Source organism: Pyrus communis, chromosome 8, assembly GCF_041283825.1.
Source record: "Pyrus communis isolate YQ-2024b chromosome 8, ASM4128382v1, whole genome shotgun sequence".
Classification (NCBI taxonomy): Eukaryota; Viridiplantae; Streptophyta; class Magnoliopsida; order Rosales; family Rosaceae; genus Pyrus; species Pyrus communis.
In genome coordinates, this window is record NC_142572.1 from 20,475,118 (window position 1) to 20,485,828 (window position 10,711).

The 10,711-nt window shown below is 36.6% G+C and overlaps 1 protein-coding gene across 1 annotated transcript; it reads left to right on the forward strand.

Annotated features, from left to right (window-relative positions):
* Positions 1-3,506: 3,506 nt before the first annotated feature.
* Positions 3,507-6,029, forward strand: LOC137718419 (aspartyl protease family protein At5g10770). Its single transcript, XM_068457966.2, has 2 exons — positions 3,507-3,734; positions 4,469-6,029. Exons 1-2 carry the CDS (start codon positions 3,551-3,553, stop codon positions 5,773-5,775), a joined length of 1,491 nt encoding a protein of 496 aa, XP_068314067.2. The 5' UTR covers positions 3,507-3,550; the 3' UTR covers positions 5,776-6,029.
* Positions 6,030-10,711: the final 4,682 nt, after the last annotated feature.

Consider the following 10,711-nt stretch of genomic DNA (forward strand, 5'->3'; position numbering starts at 1 on the left):
TTGGTTGGAAGCCTAAGGTACCTTACAATCACAAGACCTGATATAGTTTATGGTGCTGGACTCGTGAGTCGATACATGGAAACACCAAGGGAGTCTCATTGGCTGGCCGCCAAAAGAATTTTGAGGTACATAAGAGGTACTCTAAACTATGGTCTATTTTATAATTTTGGTGAAGATGCAAAATTATTTGGTTATTCAGATAGTGATTGGGGAGGTGACCAAGATGAAAGGAAAAGCACAACTGGCTATGTGTTTTTTCTAGGATCAACAGCTTTCTCATGGACTTCAAAGAAGCAATCAATTGTTGCTTTGTCATCGTGTGAAGCCGAGTATGTTGCTGTAGCCTCAACCGTGTGTGAGGCAATTTGGTTAAGAAATCTGTTGAAGTCAGTGTTTCATCCACAAATGGAATCGACTGTGATTCATGTGGATCACATCTCAGCTATCAAGCTTGCTAGCAATCCAGTCCAACATGGAAGGAGCAAGCACATCGATACCAGGTTCCATTTTCTGAGGGACCATGTGAAGCAAAAGACAATCGAACTTGTCTATTGTCACACCAAGGAACAAGTGGCTGACATATTCACAAAGCCACTGCCAGTTGAGCCATTCAAGTTGCTACGTGAAATGCTAGGCATAAAGGCGTTTTAATTTGAGGAGGTGTGTTGGAAAATCAAATCAAAACAGGTTGTTAATGGTTAAAGCAAGCTGTTAGTTTCTTTCCAGGTTGTTTCCAGCAACTACAAAGATCATTGCTCCCTCCATCTGTTAGCCGAAAGCTGATTACAAGACAGCAGTGTGCTGCCATGTGATGTATTAGCCGAAAGAGTGTTGATTGCAAGCTGGAAAGATAGCTGCATATGTGTGCTAGACTGTCCAAAGTTCCTGCATGTGTTTTAAAGGGTGTAAAAATGTTAAACACCCCATTCATTGCATGTGTTGTTGCATTGTTTATTAATTTCTGTTTTATATAAATAGGCCATCTTGCTAAGCTTTAGAGCATCCCATCCGAATCCCATTTCCCATTCATTTAATTTCAGCTTGTAAGCTATTGAGTTTTTAAACTCTCTTTTCATATATCTAAGTGCAAGTGTTTTACCAAAGCTTGTTGCTTCCCTCCTTTCTCTATTTCTCTATTTCTCTATTTCTCTATTTCTTTCCTTGTCCAATTTTATTGAGAGTGAAAGTGAGAGGTGTGATAGAGTTTGTAAACTTATCACCCACATATTTTGGTATTGAGTTAGCAAACTTTTTCAATACCAACAAAGCGGACTCGGAGCATTCCCTGTGCTCTTCCGCAAAGTCGAGTTCGAACTAGAGAATTCCGACATTTTTCAATTCAGTTCGTTCTTTAGTATACAAGTTTGACATTGTTGTGACTTGGACTAGGATCACAGCTTCAATTCCATAAGCCATGGAAAACAGAGTTTCTCCTGTTGCTTTCCGAACAGGAGTGCGATACGCATATAGACCTCCGGGTAACACTTCTGGCCATTTGCGCTTCTTTTGCTCAAGTGTTTACTTCAAGCGTTGAGTGATCGTTTAGTTTGAAGCTTCTGTTTAAGTGTGAGGGTTGATTCCGAATTTTTCGTACTAGTCTGTGACCTTGGAGCTGGTTAATTGCAGACCATTGTCGGTGAGAATGGTATGTGGAGTGCCGAATCGCCAAATGATATTTTTCTTGACAAAAGCTTTAACCACCGCATCAGTAATCCGAGAGACTCTGCTTTAATCCACTTGGAGAAGTAGTACGTTGCTACTTGCTCCTATAAGATATTCTGTCTCCTTTGGCCTTCCTGGGCGGAGCAACGAGACCTATACCCCACTTCATGCAGAGCCATGCCTCAGTGTGGTTGTTGAGTTATTCTGCATGCTCATGATTCATTGATTTGATGCATATCTTTGATATTTGAGGATAATAGTTAGTTATTAATTGAGGATAATAAGTGAGAATCAAATTCGCATCAAGGTGCATGTATAATTCTTTTCCGTTACTGTAATAGAGGGGTTCGATTTCATTCGGTTCTATTTTTTTACCAAAACCAAAAACCAAACCGAATTTCCTGTTCAATTCGATTTGCTTTTCGTTCGGTTATTTTCGATTCGGTTTCGGTTTCGGTTTCGGTTCAATTTTTTATTTTTATTTTTGTTCTTTTAACATTCACAAGAAGTTCATTGCTGAGTGACGGAGCAATCAACAGATTCATATGTACCAAAATGACAATGAATGGAATTTTTCTCTGTGACATTCACACCTGTTATAATAAATCCAATCAAATTAAAAAAGAAAAAAAAATTATCATATACATTATAGGATCTGAAATCTAACTGAAACAGATTAATATTCTGCAAAAACAGTAGAATCTGATGAATCACAGATGAGATAAAGTTGCAATTCCCCACCATACCTACCACAACTTTTCACCCATGCAAATCCCCTAGCCCTTCTTTGAACAAATTCACAAGAATCACACAGAAGGTGTTGACTAAGAATTTGCAGAACGGGAGAGAAAAGGAATAGGTCCAATAGGCGAGAAATTTTTCATTGTGACTGGTACACGGGGATACATCAAGTGTTTTTATATAAGTAGTAGGAAATTTTATGTCTTAAGCTATTAATTTTTTAACACACTTATCTCACTATTTATATAATGACATATAATGTACCATCTCAATATACTGATCATAAGATTTCCTTTTAGGTAATGGACAATTATAATATTGATATGTTTTCGGCTTGAAGTTGGGCTTCTGTAAATTGTGCTGAAACTAACTAATGTTGGAATTGGGCTTCGAAGATGTTAACATATAATTTAATTTAAATAAAAAAATATTAATTTATAATTTATTCGATTTTGTACTTTTGGTTTAATTTTTTTCGGTTACTGGTCAGTTTTCAGTCCTTTTTTTTCGATTTTCGATTTTTCCAACTCATCCCTACGCAATAAAGCATCATCTGTGACTTCTATTAATATTAAAAATTAGTTGAAATAATGAATGAGTGCTAATTTAGCACTTTAAAATTTTCATTATGCACTACAAATATTCTCTTATTATTATATATATATGTTTTTTCTTTTTTGGGTAGAGATGATACATATTTAAACTATGATTAAGAAAACTAGTGGTGTGGGCAGGTCTAGGTTGATAGGTAGGAGTAATTTAGATTTATTGTTTGAAACTCTTCAATGTAGCAAAAATTTTAATTAAAAAATAAACGATTTCAATTATAACATTTGTTTAACAAGATTTCAATCACAATCGGATGAACTCGAGTAATATTCTCTAATATTCCTTTGAGGAATGCAACGAAGTATTATAGTTGACGTGAACGTGTCGAGAACGTTGGTGTATATGGGGTCTCTATGGACATTGACGAGCAGACTGGTGGTGGGTAATTACCAATTGGTCAACCTATGAACCCGACAACACAGGCGCAATCCCTGCGTGTCTTCCAAAATTCCAATTAGTATATAAGGTTGAGATCGTATGCTTACAGGAGCAACATAATCTAGAGGAAATAGCAAGAAGACTTGCAAATCGGCTATCCATGGCAACTCCTATTTCTAGCTCCTCCTCCTTCCTTAGATTTTCCATTGGTTTATCAGCATTTCTATGCCTAATTCTCTGCTCTTTGGCAGTAAGAGATACAAAAACCAACCTCCCTTCACGTACTTACACAGTTGAAGTCATCTCTCTTCTACCAGCAAACACCTGCAGACCCTCCACCAATGGTTGATCCCATATCTCTCTCTAGCTAACTCCTCTATCCACGCACATATGTTGTCTTTTCAACCTCAATGGAGCGTATTCTACTTGCTTTATATATGTATCATTGCATGCATGGTATAGAATGAGTGCTAAGTGCATGGAAATATTTTAATAGAAAAAATTAGATTAAATCCTTCATTTTTCTATTCCATCGATTGAAATCTTATTTTATTTTAATTTTTTATCAAGTTTTTTTTATTTTTATCCATGTCAGTATTTCAGTAATGAAATATTTACATGTCAACATATTTAAGTTTAATTTTTCAAATAAATCTATTTAGTGTCAAAAATGTTACATTTGGTATGTTTATATTTATGGGTAAAATTTGTATCATATATTTCTATTTTTAATTTTGTACACATTCCGTTATGTATTTTAATGATCTGAACCATCTATCTTTTAGTGAAAAATATTTGACGAATACGGTTCTACAAAAAAAAAAAAAAAAAAAAAAAAACCTAAATAATTAATTCAACAGTCATGATTTCAGGTCTAGGTCATTTTTTGTAGAAAAGATATTTGAGGGAAGACTTAAAAGATAGACGGTTCAGATCATTGAAATACATTACAAAGAGGATCCATAAAAAAACATGTGTAAAAACAACTCGTGTCATCATTATGTTCCCATATGTACATATCGTTGGTTAAAAAAAAAAATTTGTATGTAATGACAAACCTATACATTTTTCAATTCAGGTCATGACAATAAGGCGGCATCCGTACTGAAAGTGGTCCACAAACATGGCCCATGCAACCAAGTCCACCAACTCAAATCAAACAGTAATCCTTCCGATCAAGATGAATATCACATACAAATCCTCAAGCAAGACGAAGCCCGAGTCAACTCAATCCACTCCCATTTCAACGACCCAAACCGTAATTACAGACTCCCCGACCCACTTGCACAATCTGACGCCACCGTGATTCCTGCCCAGTCCGGCAACGTACTTGGTTATGGAAACTACATCGTCAGTGTGGGCTTGGGCTCGCCCCAGAAGCAACTCTCGCTTGCATTCGACACCGGCAGCGGTCTCACTTGGACACAGTGCCGACCATGTGCTGGATCTTGTTACCAACAGAAAGATCCCATCTTCGACCCTTCTCTCTCTACCTCTTACTCCAACATCTCCTGCAACTCCGCCGCGTGTTCTCAACTTGCAGCCTCCGGTGTCAGTAGCGGTTGTTCCGGCTCCACCTGTATTTACGGCCAAGGGTATGGAGACCGCTCCTTCACATTCGGCTTCCTTGCCAGCGAGAAGTTAACTTTGACTTCAACAGATGTTTTTACTGGTTTTGTCTTCGGCTGCGGCCAGGATAACCAAGGCTTATTTAGGGGCATCGCCGGTTTGATCGGTCTCGATCGAAGCAAGATCTCCCTTGTTGAACAAACCGCTCAGAAGTACAACAGATTCTTCTCCTACTGCCTCCCCTCCACTTCAAGCTCCACCGGTTACCTCAGCTTAGGCAACTCCGACAACGGACGTTCAGGTAACGCCGTCAAGTTCACGCCGCTCACCACATTATCTCAAGACACGTCGTATTACAGCCTCGGACTGGTCGGCATCAACATCGATGGGAGTCAACTGCCAATTTCGGCTTCAGTATTTTCGACTTCGGGGACAATCATCGACTCGGGGACGGTCATCACGCGCCTCCCAGCCACAGCGTACACAGCGCTGCGGGACGCATTTCGAGAAGCGATGAAGAGGTACCCAACTGCTAAGTCGAATTCTTCCCTGCTTGACACGTGTTACGACTTCAGTGGATTCAAAACGATAACCCTTCCAACGATAGGGTTTGTGTTTGGCAATGGGGTTACGGTAGACGTGGACGCAACCGGAATATTATTCCCGCAAAGTGCTTCGCAGTTTTGCTTGGCGTTTGCCGGAAACAAAGATGACAGTAGTGTTGGGATTATTGGGAACGTTCAACAGAAGAGGTTGCAGGTAGTGTATGACGTCGCTGGTGGAAAGGTTGGATTTGCACCTGCTGGTTGCCAATGATTTATTGTTGAAGTTGTTGGGATTTCCTAGTTGATAGGGATCCTTGTTTTTATGGTTTTATTCCAGGTCGTGCTAATAACCCTCCTATACTTGAGCGACAAGTTTGTTTTCTGTTTATGATTTAGTCACTTACCACGATTTTACAGGACGTAAAATCGTGGGCCGTTATTCCCATTCCTGTTTTGATGTAAGGCTATTAATAGCCATAATTACTATTTCAATTCAATAAGAATTCTCCCAGCCTACAAGCGTAATCGTACTTGGCACTTACAAAGCTCTTTGATTTCCTTTTTTGGTTCTACATTTATTAGGAGAACCATTGCTAATTAAAGATCACCAACAGATACAATCGTAATACTTATACACATAAACAAAGTGGATAGGTTATGTGTTAGTAATACAGCTAGTTAATTAAAAATAAATATTGGTTTCACAACCAAAAAAAGGTATTAAGTAATGTTTCGTATGTACGTCGAGAATAATTTTGAGGTGTATTCGGAATATTGTCATGTGTTTAGAGCTTGAGTAAGTACAAGTAGATTGTCTGCCCTCCCCATTTCCATACTCTCCACATGCCCTCCTGTTTGTTGTTTGTGTGGTCACGGTTAAGCCACGTCAACATTTTATATTCCTATTACTTTTTGTTTTATTATTTCTATAAAAAATTAATATAAAATGTTGACGTGGCTTAACCGTGACCACACATCACAGGAGGGCGTAGAAAGAGTATGGAAATGGGAGGGCAGACAATCCACCTCCCTCACCCTTTTCCAAGTTGAAAATTTAGTGTGTGTGTGTATATATATATATATATATATTAATCCTGTTGAAATATTAACAAAATTCTAGTTGAGTTATTAAGTTTTCCTGCCCCTTCTTTGTTTGCTTACTCCCAATCTCATGTTTATATTCATATTGAGTTGCGTACTTTTGTTAACATGTATGAGTATTAAATTATCAATGCAACAAGTAAAGAGAAAAATAGAGAAGAAGACAAAATTAGCTTTATTTTTTATGAAAATGGGGTTAAATTTTTAAAGGTGTGGTCTCACTTACAGTACAAGAAAACTACCTTTTAATGAGGTAAAACTTATGTCGTCATCAAAGGGATCTTACCCATGACGTTTTTTAAACTACATGTCATGGGAGAGAGAGAGAGATCGTTTGGAAAATAAAAAAAATAAAAATAAAAAACTTCATGGGTAAGATCCTTTAATGACGTTTTTGTTCTCAACGTCATAAATTTTAAGGAAGTGTTAGGAAGACTAAATTTATCGACTAAATTTGCAAACTAAATAATGTGTTACCAATAGAAACGAGCATGTTTAACTTTTAAGTAATAATTCAATCATCAACTTCTATGTCATTTAGTTTATAAAATTTTGTCCACAAATTTAGTCTGACTAGGATTTCCCTTAAATTTGTATAATAGGGACATCCTTATTATACAAATAGAGAAGAAAAAAAATTTCAATCGTCCCTCCAATTGTATAATAATATGTGATGTTCACTGCAGTATTATGGACGCTAAACAATCTCTCCTTTTGGCCTACTGGCACCAACTATATCTAAACATTTTAAAACCAATTATTTGACACATAATACGTATAGCATACAACATGAGGTTCAAAGTGATTCCTAGTACGATGTTTAGAGTATGAGTCGTTGCCCTAAATATTATGATTTTGTAATCGAGGTGATGATTTAATTAGTATTGACTTGTAAAAGGGACATCTAAATGTGCAACTAGGAAATAAGCGTACGTACATTTAATTAGTATTGACTTGTAAAAGGGACATCTAAATGTGCAACTAGGAAATAAGCGTACGTACTACGTAGTTTCTAGCTTGGAAAATCTGCCTATATCTGCAATATAATACAAATATTGGTTTGATTTTTCTTATGGGTTTGAATTTTTTGGGTTGTTTGAACTGATAAGACAGACCTAATTAAACTCTTTTAGCAATTAGCATAACACAACGACTTAAATATCAAAGTTAGAGTTGACCGCCATTGACTTGCTAATTACTACTTGAATCAAAATTCACGATTCCATATTCCTGCAGGTCCAGCGTGCATGGACGTCCTACGCTGACATCATTATGTAGTAAGCACTATAATAGCAGCACTAGCAAGCCATGTCAAATAGTTATAATATGACATGGATCAATGACAAATTTATGTATATATATTATTAATAGCTATAACACGTATTATCACATGAATTCTAAACTGTTAACACGACATGACGCACTTACTATCTCGCTCTAAAATTTGAACCATTGATTACCTTTACCATTATTAACTTCCCTTTTGCACCACATTCAATTATTGTATGAATGAATGTGTGATTCATATATATTTATAACCAACCAAGGTATGAAAAAGTTATTTGAAACTAGTATTCATGGATAAGTAACAGTAATTATCATGAATAATACGTCTTCCTTTATAAAAGGTAAATTTATTGCTAACAGCACACCAAATTACAAAGAAAAGAGGTCCAGTTAAAATATTAAAACAAAAAAAAAAAAAAAAAAAAAAAAGGAAGGAAAAAAGGATATGGACCGCCAAAACAAAGTTTTGAGCCCAGAACAGACAAACCAAACAAAGAACCCTACAATCCTGCTTGAACTGCTGTCGCGGAACAGAATTCCAAACAGCTAACCAAATCCGCAAAAATGATGGAAAAGACGACTCCAACAACCTCCACAAAGCACCATGTAGATCAAAACAACAACCACAAACCAAAGAAAACTAGTGAAAGATGACCCACCAACAACAAGGTCACTGGGGGCAACAAAGCCGCCGAGGACAAATTCATGGGAGGTGGCGGTGTGAACACCCGAGTCGGAGCAAAACGTATTTTTTGATCCATGGGAGGTGGTGATGTGAACAAAGGGATTGGCATATTGAATAAGTAGTGGCCAAGGGGGATCCTAGGTTTTATTTGTTCTAGGCTTTTTCACTAAAATGTTTCATGAAATTGACAAAACTCTTCACTTTGTTCTCTGATAATGAAAATCAATAAAAGTGGTCTTTGAGTTTGTCCACCGTAAACATTTTGATCATTCTGTGAACAATATGTCAATATCCTTATTAAGTGAAGTGGTTAGTTTGACAAAAATCCTCTTAAAAAGGTATGCACTTCCCAAGAGAATTGCATCAAAACGCGATGAAGGAGAATGACTGAAGATCCGCAAATATGTGGGGTTGAGGAAACCCGGAGCCAGCTGGGAAGGGTAGGAGAAGGAAGGAAGAAAACCATAAATGTGGAAGATGGGAAAGGGGAATTGAAATTGATGACAGAGGTTTGGAAATTGATTCACTAAGTCAGGTCACAACAACAAGAAACATGCATCAGAACTAACGGTGCACAGGCATGGCCATTGCCACGAACCCAACCAACACAAAACCAAAACCGCTACAGCTCATCATGAATGTTACACACAATTGTTCGAGGAATACCAAGCAAGAGTCAAAAGTCGTCCATTTTTACCAAAAACGCAGCTGGGCAACAAAACTCAAACGTTGCATCTCCCCTTGTACACGACAAGGCAAAAGTCGTTCATTTTTACCTTTTTGTCACTCGTAAATGTCTCGGAAAGGCAAAGAGAAATTAAAAAGATGGAGGAAAAAGAAAATAAGGAAAATGTCGATGAATTAGGTGGGTCAAGCTCCCACTAATGCCTAAGCCAGCACTCCACCATGCTTTATAGACTTCACGAGTCCACTTATTCTTGTGTGGATGAAATCCCAGGAGACTGAAAATAATGCATACCAATACATAAGAAATTTTTCAGTGTTGAGAAAGGATTTGGTACATTAAGTATCATTATATAAGTAGTTAAAATTATTTTTTTCAGTATTCAACCTCCTGTATTATAATACTTTGTTTACCAGACCATTTTTATGACACACTACTGAAAAATCTTTCGGAAAACACACAAGGCATGATAATAGTGTGAAAGAAGAGTGGTAAGGTTTGTCGTTCTTTCATTGTTTCTTCGTTTGTAAGTTTCACAAACATGAATAGTTGAATTCACTTTACACGCACAAACATGATATTTCCAGGTGTGCAAAATTAGGAAGGCTCTTTTTTACTCATAAGCTTGTGGAAACAAGAAGATCAAAACCAAAATTGAAGTCCACTGTCTCAACATAAAACAATTTCCAAGTTCCCAAAAATTTATACGAGGAATGATAGTTTTCGCTCTAAAAATCGATGAACTAGTGATTCACCCATAAAACGAGCATAAATTTTTTAAAGTGTTTTAAAATATGTCAATACACTATATGTAGCACAAGTGGAAGGAGTTTTTTTTTTTTTTTTTTTTTTTTTCAAGTATTCCTTCACTTGTACAATGACATATGGCGTATGCATCCGTCTTCTAAACATATTAAAAAATCTCTATAAAAGGAGAAAAATTAACATACAATATTTGAGAAGTGGTCATCTTTTTCATCTTCTTTTCTAAATCACAATTTACTGAAAGTTGCCTAAGAGAGCAGCCAAGCACATTGAAAGTTGCCAAAAGAAAAAAGAAAACAAAAAACAATTGCGACTAGGACCAATGATCTCTTTAAATAATATGGATTACGGAAAAAATAAATAAAGTAAAAAGCATATCAAAATTGGTCGGGCATTCCTAGTTCTGACAAGTGGATGGTGAATAATGATTCAAGAAATAAACGGCTCAAAAGAGTCGGGCCCCTTTAGATTCTTGATATGAGGCTTGATCGAGAGACTTCGACTGCAAACAAAAATTTGTTTTTATTTCAACTGATGGATTGATTGGATCATAGGCAATGAGATGCTTTCAACGTTAAAATTAACCAAATTTATGAAAATATAGTTAAATTTATCAAACAATATCGGTTGTTAAAGAAATTTATAATGAAGTGAGTATATCAACTTATTCAAATTTAATCGAAA

Coding starts and splice junctions, on each gene's coding strand:
- LOC137718419 (XM_068457966.2), top strand. CDS start 3,551: ATGGCAACTCCTATTTCTAGCTCCTCCTCCTTCCTTAGATTTTCCATT. Junction 3,735..4,468: donor CTGCAGACCCTCCACCAATG/GTTGATCCCATA, acceptor TTTTCAATTCAG/GTCATGACAATAAGGCGGCA.